The 13979-nt window shown below is 38.2% G+C and overlaps 1 protein-coding gene across 2 annotated transcripts in view; it reads right to left on the reverse strand.

Annotated features, from left to right (window-relative positions):
* FAT4 (FAT atypical cadherin 4) overlaps window positions 1-13979 on the reverse strand; it is a 142672-nt gene that overhangs the window by 36709 nt on the left and 91984 nt on the right. For both annotated transcript variants that reach the window (XM_083833687.1, XM_083833688.1), the window contains exons 7-8: window positions 4114-4294; window positions 229-479 (exon numbers count right to left, since the gene is read on the reverse strand). In XM_083833687.1, the coding sequence (XP_083689813.1) occupies window positions 229-479; window positions 4114-4294 (432 nt within the window). The remainder of the gene's footprint in view (window positions 1-228; window positions 480-4113; window positions 4295-13979) is intronic.

A 13979-nucleotide genomic window follows, 5' to 3' on the forward strand; every position in this document is an offset into this window, starting at 1 on the left:
ACCACCGAGTATAAATGGGATTGGATGGAAGGAACAAACTAAAAAAATTGCTAAAATGCAGGTCATATATTCTGCCTTGTATTCATTCCTATGCAACACAAAGATAACAAAACCTAGAAAACAGCTGCAGAGGAATATCTCAGAAACGTTTCTTGTGGCATATTTTTGCATTTAGTAAGACATCTATGTAATCTGAAGTATCCTAAGTACTGCCATCTATCAGGTTACCTGAAGTGGTAGGCGATGGGACATGGGTGACATAGGGATGGTGTTGAAATTTTGGAGGATTGTCATTCACGTCGGCAACAGCAACGAGCACACTGGTGGAACTGGAGAGAGGCCTGGGGTAGCCCCCGTCGCTCGCCACCACCACCAAAGTGTAGTTCTCTTTTGTCTCTCGATCGAGTAGAGCGCTGGTGATGATCTGTCCTGTTGATGGGTTGATTGTGAATTGTGAATTGCCACCAGTAAGCCTATAGCTGTTTGAAAGAAAAAATTAGAAAGAAAAATTCAATTACTATTTCATAAGGCAGCCTGCTGCCTTAGGATAATAACAATTTTTTATACTGTTCAGACCACCATGCTGATGGATATTGACATAAAGATGTTCTTCTGCCTATCCATCTGTCTTCACTTTTTTTCTCTTCCATATTTTGAGACCTCTCAGAAATGGCATTTCTGGGGATTTCCCAATGTACTTGCTTAACACTGATAGATTTCTAATAAATGAGGAGCAGACTGAGCCTTTGTACATTTGGAGACACAGCTGGGCATTCTCTCAAAATTGCAAGTGGCCTGCTAGAGGCAGCCTCTAGTACTGATTTCCTTGGGCTAATGCATTAAGTGTTACTCCAAAGGACTGACATGTTCTTCACTGAAACTGCAGAATACAATTAGAAATAATACTACTTTCTGAAATAAAAGGATGACTTTTACAAAATAATATGAGGGTTTATAATTTATAGTTTCCTGATACTGAGCTAAGTTTTGCTATTCAAGATTTCAATTATAATTCACAGCAATTCATAATAAATCAGAGTAAAGCAGTAACTGCAGAACTATGCTAATAGCAACTGATTATGAGAAGAATTTAATGATTGATTGGTGTGTATTAATGTGCACATGCCTTTGTGTGAGTGTGCAAAAATGTGGTAAGAACTGATTATGTGCTTACTGTACCTCATTGTACTGTACTTCTGGCTTGTTAGCACAGTGAATTTGTCTTTGCTTTTTGAATGCTTACCCATCTTCTGTTAGTACAGAACGAATCTCAAAGACACCTGGAGCACTAGGTTGTCTTTTTAAAGGTAACTGGTTAACATTAGATTTCTGTTAATTCAGATAATGGGCTTTCTACAAAACACAGGAAACAAAAGCTGGCTAAAATGAACAATTCTCATATCCCATATTACAGCCCTTACAAAATCAACTCACAATTGTGATTAGCATTGCTTCTTCAGAGAAGCCTGTTATGGCACAGTATCAACTTTTCTGAAGTACACAATTATACAAAAGATTCAGAAGAAAACTACTGTTATGAAAGAGAGTAACATTCACATCTTCAACTTTTCAAAACCAAAACAGGCTATGACAGAAATAATAACACAGGCCAGAAGCTTTTCCTAGAGGATTGATAGCCAGCCTGTGTAATAGGCTGTGGCAACCTCTCATGCTCAGTCATTAATCTCTACAGAATGCCAGGAGCATATTTTAATTGCTTAATTATGATTCAATATGATGGCCATATGTAATTATTCTCCAGCCAAAGAAAAGTGCATCTAGGGTGGAAGGAATGTGCACAAAGCTTAAAGCACCACTTAAATCTCTGTAAATGCCGGCAGCACAGACACATTTCATCTGTGATTTGCAGTGTTTTAACATTGTGTGAGACAGTCTCTCTCTCGTGTACTTCCACGTACAAAGAATGGCTCAGGCATTACTGTTAGAAAGGCACTGTGAGAGACATTTAAAAAGAAATTACATTTGCCATGGGATATTCTGAGTTATAGCTGAGTACAACTTCATGCAAACCAAGTGGACAATGCAAGTGTCTGTATTTACGAAAAAAAAAATTCCAAATGAAGCCAAAAGATAAACACATGAAACTTTGTAATTGTGACAACTAATATAAAAGGAAAGTGACTGAAGTGCTTAAAATCTGGCCTTTTGACTGTGCTAACCCTTCTTATCTATACTGCCTTCAACAATACTATTCAAGCATGCATTACCATCAACAACCTCATCAGCTCCCTGTAATGACTTCACAGGTTATCACCAGAAACAAGAGGAAAAAGAGTTGGCACATATTTATATGTTACAGTTTTGCAGAAAATTAGCTACTTTTTGCATAATGAAGTTCATTTTTTGACTTTATATGAAAATCTTAACATGGAATTTTACATACCATCTATGGAAATCAAAGATTTTATTTTGGAATGGGGTCTAACAAGACTGAGAAGGAATTTCTGAGTGCTCAGCACCTCTGACAAGGAGGGCTTATGTATTCTGGTTCCTCTAGCTTTTGTTAGTTCTTTAATACCAGTCATATTTTAAGATTTGCATTATTCTAAATGCTAAACCTGGACAAATTCTGTCAAAGAAAAACAAAGTATGTTTCTGAGTCTAAAAAGTGCAAAACAAAACCTCAAAACAATCTTAAAACAGCTTCTTATGAAAAAAAATATTTTAATCAACTATTCTACTATGAGGTATTGAGTGAGTGATAAAGACTAATAGCAGAAATATCAAAGCAATTCAAACATAGTAAAGAAATCTTAGAGCAGCCTGATAATTTTTGGTTATGGGATGCAATCATTATAATCTTTCATGATTTGTATGGAATTCATTTTTTTAAAGAAGCTTTCCAGAAATAGTTTCTCTGAGTGAGAGTGAAATGGATTAAAAGCTTCATTGTTTCACAATTTAATAAATGGAAATTTTGGACACTTTTCAAATATTTAAAGATGCCATGACATAAAGTTCCTATTTATGGCTTGTAGCTATTTGAAAGAAAATATTACAGTATTTTCTATACACTTGCTTCATTATAACATAATTCTGCTTTATTTCCTTTTTTTTTCTTAAGAGCACAATGATATTCTTACACACTTTGAAGAATAAATAGAAATTGCAAATAAGCTGCTTTTATATTCTGTTTTTTTTTGGTTTTTTTTTTTAAGTTTGGAAACAGACATGGGTGTTTACATTAATAAAAGTTAATTTTGAAGAGATAACCTACATGTTCTTGTGATTTAATAACTAATTAGAATCTGACTTGTATTCCATTACCAATAAATCTGTCCTCAGTGGATAATCTTTACCTTGTCACTGCCACTTAGCATCTTCATTACTCTTGCCTGTGAACTAGCAATGGCCAGTGTTCAGCCCAGTGGCCAGTTAAGACACAGGGTTGCATCAACTGAGCTGTGCAAACCAGTTGGAATTTAAAGGTAAAAATGTCAAATTTTAACTTTTTATTGTTTTCCCAACTAGGATACATCTCACTTCTGGCCTTGTATAAATCTGTAAATTGGGCTTTAAAGTCAAGACATTAATTGACTGTAGATTTACGTAGGGAACACGATGACTTTAAAAGAAAATTAACCATGTCCTTAATTACAAGTCCTCAGTTCTAAATGTTATGCTAAATATAATGCTAAAGCCTTTAAAAAGGCTAAAAAACCTGATGGTAGTCAATAACACAAAATATTCACTGCCTATGCCACATTTCTTTAGTCAGAGAACGTATATGTAAAGACTGCCAGCTTAATTCCTTAATCCATTTATTATATTTGAGTTGTTGTTTTTTTGTCTATACTTAGCAAGAAATTTAGCCCATCAACAATAACGCTTAGGTGTGAGTTAGACTCCCATTTGCTTTTAATGTAATAAAAAATTAAAAAACAGTACTGCAGCTTTCCTTTACCTTAATACATTTCTAAAAGCTTACTTAAAAAAAATAAAAAAAAAGTCAGATTTGCTGAGAGAATTGAGCTGCACACCGTCCTTTTGTGCCTTAAAGCTTTATGTCTTGTTGATGATGGACACTATGAAAAAAAAATCTTCAGGCGAGGTACGAGGCAGGACTGCACTCAGTGGTGCTAAATGACCTACCTAATAACGGCATTTGTAGAAGCATCAGCGTCCGAGGAGTTTACTAGCAAAATATCTGTCCCTGTAGGTGCATCCTCAGGAACAATGGCAGAATACACATTAAAGGCGAATGTGGGCACGTTGTCGTTGACATCATCCACTGTGACAGCGATGGTTCCAGTGCCAGTGAGGGCAGGAGATCCTGCGGGAAAGTGGGATAGAGAATGCCAGAGGTTACAAATACCGCAGTGTTAATCTGAGGTCTGCCATCCCCGATTTAAAGCCTAATGATTGAACATGTCACAGCTCACAAAGCGAGAAAGCCAATTCAACATACAGGACAGGGTCAGATTTGTTTCAAAGTCATCTTGACATTAAGTACAAGCTGCGAAAGAAAAAGAAAAAACAAAAAAAAAACCTTTTTTTTAAACTCGTTTCATCCAATTCCAGCAACATTTTGTAATACAAGCTCAGCGGAAAAAGATGGTCTTGGAACCACTCAGAAGCCTTCCTGTAACAATTAGGACCAATTTGAACATGTGGTTGCCTTTGAGAAGTCATTCAAAGGTGGCACACTGACAGCCGTGAAGACTCCAGCCTTCAATTTACTTATCCACAGAACAAATAGAGTGGAAACAGTGGCAAACCCCAGCTTTCCGCACAGCACTTCCACTGCCGGTCACACCCTGACCTAGGGAAACCTTCCCTGAACGGGTGAGAAGGCTGCGTTGTCTCCAGACTCACACAGCCTTGATTTCCCCGTAGAAGCAAGCATCTCTAGCAGCAAGGAACGCTGCAGCACACTGCTCGCCCTGATGGGATATTGCTGGCTTACAGGAAATTGGACTAATTTAACCTCCAGCTTTCCTTCTTATCCTGATACTTAACTCTGGAGAGCACAAACAAGTGAGAAATGGCATGCATATTCACGTGCAGTCTCTCAGTATTTATTTCCTTTAAACTTTTCCTTTGTCAAAATTGGAAAAAAAAAAAAAACAGAAAAAAAAAACACCGAAAAATTTTACAAGTTCATGCTATGTTTGATAGTTTATTGCTCTTGTTTTGAGCCAACAATCAGCAAGACACCTTCTGCTAACCAAATTCTTCACTGAGGGTCCCTGAAAAAATGGGATCCTGTTATTCTTTGAATACCTAGCGAAAGTGTGTGTGTGGAGGTGGGGGGGAATAAGAGAGAGAGAAGAGCTCAAAACTCCCATCATACAGCACTTTTACTCAAAAGACAGATGATGACCATGCCTGGTTTACCCAAGATTGGATTCCTTTCCCCCTCAATCTCAAAGACATACAATAATTCACTATTGGCTGGACTGGGGAAAAAGCAATGCTAATGAAATGCTTTGGGCCAGCACCCCGGAGATCGGTTTGAGTTCTTGCTGAAAGGCAAGTTTATTACACTGAGCTGTCACTTGATAAAACACAGGCAGTCCCTGTGTGACCGCCCTAATCCCTCCGTCCCAGCAGATGATCAGGTCGCTGCTGCACAAGGTTACTGCTGGGCCTCAGCATCTCTGCACTCGAGTCTCACGCGGTCCTGGCAAAGGCTCCAGACATTGAGCTTTTGTAGGAAAGAGCAACTGATGACCCGTTTTTCCCAGTTTTAACCCCTGCAGGCTGAAGGAGCATCACACCATCTCAGGGAGGAGCTGGGAGCAGCTTCTGCAGGGGAAGGAGGTTTCCCATCGCAAAATACTTTAAAGTAACTCAGCATAATGCGCAAACAGACCGAACGAATGAGTGTCCAGTGGAGACATGCTATAAATCTTGCAGGGCTCACTTCGAAGCCAGCTGATGGGACAGGCTGGACCACAATGCTGAGGAAAGAACATGAGAGCCAGAGAGGATAGGTTTCACGCTATGGCCGCGCACAATGGAGCCCTTTCTCTGCTCTGTTCTGAGGTAATTCATTCTGCCAATTAATATACTTTCAGCCACGAAGGTTACATTAAGGCACTGACTCATTTTTTTTTACTTTTTTTTTCTTTTTTCTCTATTTTGTCATTTAGCCAAACACTTATAGATAGAAAGGGCTGCAAAAGCGTTCCCGATTGCTGAAATATTGCCCATGGAGTGTTTATTATTACTGCATTAAACGAAACGGAGTCCTCAGTGGTATTCGCTGCGTGTGTCATCAAGCTCTGGCCTTCCAAACACATTTAATCGACATCCATCTCACAGCTAATGAAATGAAAAGCCGAAAGTTGTTAAGTTTCACAGGTGATAAAATGAATTATGCATAATTCAGAGATTAATATTAGGAAAGTCCCATTCAAAGAGCATCAGTAATGCAATGCAGCCTGGAAAAGAAAGCTAACTTGCAGCTAAGCCCCAAAACTCATTGTTTTAGATGTAATTGCTGACTCAAAAAGCCAACACTGGAAAATTCAATCTGTGAAGTTTCTTCACAAAATGAACCACAGTGGCAGCTTCTCCAGAAGGTGCCGTGAGACGTAACCCAACGCTAGAGAGGTGGGATGAGCTCAGGCGCATACTGGTGGGGTGCTCTGCAGGCTGAAAGGGCCTGGGGCTCGGTGCCACGCTAGCTGCATTCACAAGACTTCCCATCAGCGTGGGGAAAGGGAAGAGGATGCCTATGTCTGCTGGCACAGTACTGCAGGGACACACAAAACAAGCAACACGCTGCGATGGGTTGTTTTTTCCTCCTGCATGGCTATTAAGTCCTTGATCCCGTAATGGAAAGAGATGCCAGATGTAGTATTTGCTTATGGACTATGGATATTTTCCTGCTCAGAGTTACACTGATAATAGTAGCTTTTGATTCGCCATTTGCCTCCAGCCAGCCTCAGTCCACTATCCTCTGTGAGCAACATGAATTTGTAGGGTACACCAAGCAGGTGCTCCAAGGGTCAGATCCCAGTCCTGCTGAAAGCCATGGAAACTTAGCTGCAGACAACCATCAGGCCTGGTATTTCACTCTTCATCATACTTTTAAGTTTAGACATATCCAATAATCTTCAAAGTTTCTATTTGGTTACTTCACTGTTCTGTTGTTTTACGTGGACCATTGAGAGCAGGCGATAATGCAATGCAGAGGAAGAAAAAGGACAGATTTTTTTTTTTTTAGCCCTGTACTCTTTTTGTTCACTTATGGCCTCACTCCACAAGTGTTACCTGTCTATATATTCCTTACCAATGCAACACACTTGTCAAAAGCAGAGCACTTGCATGAATCTGAAGGGCAGTTGGCTCTTCATAAGGCATTTGATGGCCATTACTTCCCCATTGGATGCATCTACAAGGCATAGCACAGGATGGACATATTTGCATTAGCCTTAGAGAAGTGAATATACCAGCCAAGGTTGAGCACCATACTAATAAAATTAGCTAGGGTAGTATAAGTAACCCAGATCTCATTCGGTGCTAGCTTGTGGCTCGCAGAAGTATCCCAGAAGTCCAATATTAATTCAGCTGTTTGCAACATCCTAAGTCACCGTTCTTCAGTTCAAAACCAAAAATCATTCTCATTTTACTTAGATGGAAAAACTCACACATCTACGTTGGTTTCCTGCCTATGTAGTTCTCCAAGTATGCCTTTTTTCCCCTCTAAGTAAAACATCACGTCCACAAATTTACTCCTTTATTCTATTACACTGAAAGATAAAGTTGCAATTTCACAGAGTTCTTAAAGCTTGCATTCACTTGAAATTAAACGACCAGCTCACATTTCTGCAGTTACTGAGAAATATAAGAAGAGGAAATTACAAATGAAGTAATTTTCTATGGAAAAGAAATAGCTTGGGGCCAAACTCTACCGTCCTCAGTGAACTTCCAGTGAAAGTTCTGCTTGCATAAAGACCACAGAATCTGGCCCCTGGTAATAAGTAGGTTTCATAAAATGTAGATGTCATATTTGTGGTGAAAGAAGTACTTTCCATGGTCGGGCTGAGTTCCCAGATTTCTTAGTTTTGCTTCGATAGCAAATCTTCCTCAATCAGTTATTCCAATTATGTTAGAGCATCATCCTTTTCTTTTTTTTTTTTTCCAACTGTGTTTAACATTTTGCATAAATAAGTGTAGTAAATTTTGTGCAAATTCTGCTCTATTAGCCAAACACTCAGGATGCCCCCATTTTGATAAATCAGGCATGTTTACAATCTACGTAAAATTGTTGTACGCAGTAACACAAGACTTTGCATACCCCTACAGACAGCTTGGAGTGCCACAAATGTACTCTTTTCTTTTAGTGAGCTTGCATGAAAATTTTTACCAATTTTTCATAGTATTTTGGACTATTTTTCAGCAGTAGTAGTAATTATTTGTCAGACACCCACCTCTTATTTAGAGCATTTCCCTAGAGCTATATTACTAGTTCCTTCAGATTCCAAAACACAGTCTCTCACAAAGGCTTAAAACATTCATGTTGAAAAAGCATTTTCTAGACAGACGCAGGAATGAAACAGACATTAAATGATTAATAGCCAGAGAACATAAGTTAACTCAGGGAAATAAATGGGAGAGATCAGATTGACTGTTCAGTGACCATCAGATCTCTAAAACTTAAAAGATGACATTAATATATCATTAATATTATTTTGATTTTCCAATATCTGTGTGCTGTGGTCTGTTTTTATGAACTGAACAGTTTATTTTCTAGGTGACAGCCGTACATATACATTAAGCAGAGAGCCCCGCAAATGTCCACATGTCATTGTTGAAATAAAGATTAACCTGGGATAGTGTCAAAATAGCAACGCTGAGTTCAGGAAGAAAATTGCTTCCCACGGATGTTCTTCCAAAAATTTAAGCTTTTTGCTTACATCTGCAAAGTAAACATGTGTCTGGGGATGGAGAGAAGGAGCAGACCTTGGGAGCCTGCTCCTTGGAGGCCCGTGGTGGAGGACAAGCTGCAGGACGAGGTTATGAGAGGCCACCTCGGGCTCGTCCAGCTGTGGGCCGCAGCTCCCCTCTCTGTAGGGAATGTTTGAGGAGGTGATGTGACAAAATGGCAGCAGGGGACCATGGGGTGGGCAGGGAGCAGCAGAGGGGCAGGAGCTCTCTTCTCTCTTACCCTCCACTTCTGCCTGCTTCAGCAAGGCAGGACTGGCAGGGATCGCCAAGCACATCTTCCGCCCCATCCACTAGTCCTCATTTCTGGCTGTTGGCCACAAAAAGAGGATGATGCTGCAAATGTGTCAGTATAAAAGTTAGAACTGGCCCTAAAGAGAAGTTGGAGAATAACTAGAAGTTATTTGCTCCAAGAAATTTCAGGAAAAGATGATGTGCTTGGAAATCCTCTCGACAGTGGGGTAGGTACTGTATGGCCTACAGCAAAAATTAGAAATAGGAGACTGTGCTCATAACATTATCCACAAATTGTTTGAAGTTTTAATGGATCCTGGATTTTGTCTGTGCCATAGTTAGCACAGCAGATAGTAAAACTATCATTCCTTTCAGAAACCAGGAAGTCGAAGTTTTTGCCAGCGTTAAAATATCAAAATTAAGTGCTAGAAAACTAACAATAAACTTAGTAAAAACTAGAGATACATTTTACTTTTTTTTTTTAAAAAAAGATTGAAATTAAATAAAATGAATCTAAACAACTAATCCAAACTCATACTGCAGGCAGTTTACCATGTTTTGTGGTAAATTAAACACATCATTATCCTGAAAATTGGAAAGCAATTTAACAGAAGTGGAATTTTTGCCTCACTGAAACGTGTTGCTTTGCAACAAAGCGGATTTCACTTCTGCAGTCAAACACTCAATGAATGAGTCCCAGGGCTAGAAGCTGTATGTGTTATTACAGAGCACTAACTTTTTCACTCAAGTAAACAAGGCCTGTCTCATAATAAAGCAGCCAATCTTTCTAAATGCATTTAAATGCAGATAGAGTGTGCTGAGCCTCACACAAGCAAAGAATTTTAAAATAAACATGCAGATAAAGTAAGTTAAAATGCAACTAGTTGATTTTCAGTACACAAAGAGCTTGATTTGAAACATGGATAAGCTTAAATTAATTTACCTGGAACACAAAAGAGAGTGCATACGCAAATGAGCAAAATAAGTAGTTAGTTTTACAAGACTGCACCACAAATATTCACCCTGGCTGGATATACAGACTGTACTTTGCTTTCCTCTTAGTTGTTTTTCATACATGCTTTCCTATTAAATCTTAAAAAGTAAAAGCTGAAATAAGTAGTTAATAAACATGTGTAATAAGAAGCTTAGAAGCTAGCCCTACTTTCAGTCATTTCAACAGGTGAATGGCAAATGAAACCACACATGTGCCCAGATTTCACAAATTTCTGAAAATGTCAGATCTGAATTTTAAGACAGATAAGTTGGTACAAAGCAGCAGCACTTACACCTCAAGCTTCCCAAAGCTGATTTAACTGAACTTTCACTTCATGAGAACAAGGGAGTCCCTGGGACAGCTCTGCATGTCTGCTAGCATCACCTGATGAGAAAAAGAGACTTTCTTTTACTGCATCTGATGTTAGAAACCTCAACATCTTCCTTCATCCTCCTAGACTAAAGAAGCTGCGAACAAACAGACCTAAAGTTGTGAATACATCCATTAAGTCATCAAAAATCTTCACAAGACAGAGCACAGGCTTTTTCAGGCAATTACAAGTCCAGCCCCACTTAGATATATGCATGTGCACACACATCCTCATGAATGTTTTGACAACATCTTTACCTCTCTGCAAAAGAAATCCCTGTCCCAAATAGTGATGCATTACAGGCTCCCTCAACCGCCTTTATCTACACAATTTTTACATTTTGATAATTTCCTATTTGAATGACTGCACTCTATGGATTCTCTAACCTTTGCAGTTTCACAAAAGGGGCTACACTGAATTGCAATATGCTATTCAGCTACTCAATAGCTGATTATACTATCAAAAGAGTGGGACTTGCGTGCGCACAGTTTTAAGTTCCTCAGTATATACACACCTTCCCCTGTCCCTTCTCTTATCCTCTGACCTGCTCATCAGAACAAGTTACATGCAACTGTTTACCAAGAGAGGAAAAATGCTATTACAGAAGCAGACCCAGCAGAATGGAAATAAAGACTGAAAATAAAACCTACACAATAAACCAAAAGTACAGTATACCCCAACTTCAAGCTGTTCCATGTAACAACCTCTTTCTATACCCATCCACATTATTATAAATTTATCATTTATTCAGCTGAAAAACAGTAGCTGTTATATTCCTCCAGTTTAGCATTTTTCCCCCATTGCTACTTTTGTTTAGCAAACTTTAAAATTGATGAAGGAAAGGCTGAAAGATTCTGGCTGCAGAATGCAGATGGATGCTGGGCTTCTGATATAAGCAGATGTCAGCAACTCGTGACTGTCAGGTTTTGTTTTCCTTTCACAAAAGCCACAACCATTTATCTCATGTGCTGTACAACCCTCGACAAACACTTGAAATCTGTTAATGTCTAAGTTACAGGTCACTCACTGGGGATGGTGCCTAGAAAAGATCCATGAAGCTACCACAGGTTTCTTTGCAAGAACTGCATTTAATTCCAGAGCAAAAAATTGCCTTCTTCCAAGTAAGTTTCACAAGAAAAAGGCCAATTTCTCACAACTTAATACAATGCTTGTAACAAAAACTGGTAAAAGACTGCTTTTAGGGTGCATCTCCATGTTTCCACGGTGCACGCAGTTCTCCAAGGGGAGGCATGACGGTACACACCACCAGGGCCTCTGGTGACTGTAGCTAGATTTAAAGAACAACTTAAAGGCACCAAGATTTAAAAGAAGTATTTTCTTAAAACCACCAAATTACTTGTCCTTATTATAAGTTATTGCTGTAAACAGAAAAAACAGAGAAGCTGGCTCCTGCAGGGACTGCTGACTAAGTCAATTTTTGACTGCTTGTGACTCCTGAATATCCCACAGCAAAATTCCTGTAATGCATGATTTTGAATTATGCTTTAAAAACACCCTTTATAAATAGCAAAGATTAACCAGCAGGATAAGTGCTCAGGCCATATGTGAATGTTTTACTGATTTTATCCTTGTAATTAAGGCTTCCTGAAATTGTAGATTTGTTGCTGAAGAATCAGTTAGCAAACTTTCAATTTGTAAGGTGTTATATTTTATTTAGAAAACGGTTTAAGATAATTATGACTGGAAAAGTCTTACTATTTATCAAAGGCTGAAATTTTTTCCTTCCATGCCATAATGACTACTTTCGTTATCTTACTGTTTTGAAAAACAAATTACATTCAGCAAACTGAGCAGATTTGCAGTAGGATTTCATATAACAGTGATGTAAGCAGAAGGGCAAACATTTTACACTAACTTTCATTTAAGAGTTCCAAGCTAATCATAGCGAGATGGATGAATGAATAGATGAGAGGAGTGTAACAGCCTCAGAATTTCTGAACTAACAGTTCTTTTTCCCTTGACGTTTTTTATTGACTGCTAAATCCTACAAATTCAGCATTATATTCTTGCTCATTTTCCAGTTTATATAAATGAAACTTTTTTTTTTTTCAAACAGATATACCTACTTTTTTCCCCCTCTAACTAGCAACAACATTTTAAGAAATAATAATAGTAAAGAAAAAATAGCCAGGAAAACACGGAACGCAGCTTAAATGTCTGACAGTCCTGTTCTCATTCATTTGGATCAATAATGCACAGTATTTTTGTTGTACTGCGCAAAACACAAAGAAAATTAAAATGCCTTGGCATATTTCTGAAGTTCAATTCTCACTTTTTCATCACTGCCCTTCTATACATCCACAACCATTTACTGGTAATCAGCAGACATATTGTATACATGACTGTCCAATATATATATAATAAAACTGTACTGCAGTGATGGTGGGGCTGAGAGAAATAGATCTTAAGATCCTACACGTGAGATGATACTGAGGATCAGGACAATATCTGGGTTGTTTAATGTACTTCACGCTGATTTGAGCAGGATTGACTGCTGATCAAGCTGGCAATCCAAAATCCATAAAGCATGGTGGTACTTTCTGTTTGACCAGTGGCAGAAGGAAACCATTGCCAGTGGAACTAGATGTGAACTGGGAGCATGGTCACAGTAGAAGCACAAAGGTAGATGAAATAAATTCATGACAGACAACAGCAGCAGAAAGTGAGAAAGGGAAAAACAAAGGAAAGAGCAGAAAGCAAATAAGGAACTGTAAAAAAAAAAAAGTGTATATTAATCTTCTTTGGCCTATGAATAAACATTTCACGCTTGAATCCCATTTGTATTTGCTACATATTACAGTAGGTGTCAATGAATCTTTTGCGAACATGGGCTGACATTCAAGAAACTAACACAAGACACAAATGTACAACTTGAGAAAATAATGGTGTTTCAATGAAAGCAAGAAAAGTATTTCACAGCAGTGCGAGCTGTCTAAACAAAAGCATGGATGGAAATAAAGGAGAAGAAACATCCCTACTAAGTAGATAAGCTATTTGAAAAACTGAGTGGTAAGAGTTCTTTGAACTATGTCTTCCACACAATACAGTACATAGTACAGTCGATCCCATAGTTCAACACTTTTATCATTAAAATTTTAAATATTTTCTGTCATTAATCAGATAAATTTGTAATACTGAGTTAAAGATGATGCTAATTGCTTTTATTAAATGAACGCTTTAAAAAGAATCAGAAACCAGCTTCAACATTTCATGGCACACACATGCCTGGCAAAGCTGTTATTTGTAGCCATTTTTTTTTCCTCTGTTACTTTTACAAATAAATATACAAATATTTTATAAATATTTTTGTGGTAAGAAATCCTGTATAATGACAAACAACACTGAAGTACAGAATATTCCTCTTTCCTTCATTTATAATGCAATAACCTCATAGAGCAAGCAATAACGTCATCCACACTCATTATTCATTCTTTCTACGTGGTA

Source organism: Anser anser (assembly GCF_964211835.1).
Source record: "Anser anser genome assembly, chromosome: 4".
NCBI lineage: Eukaryota > Metazoa > Chordata > Aves > Anseriformes > Anatidae > Anser > Anser anser.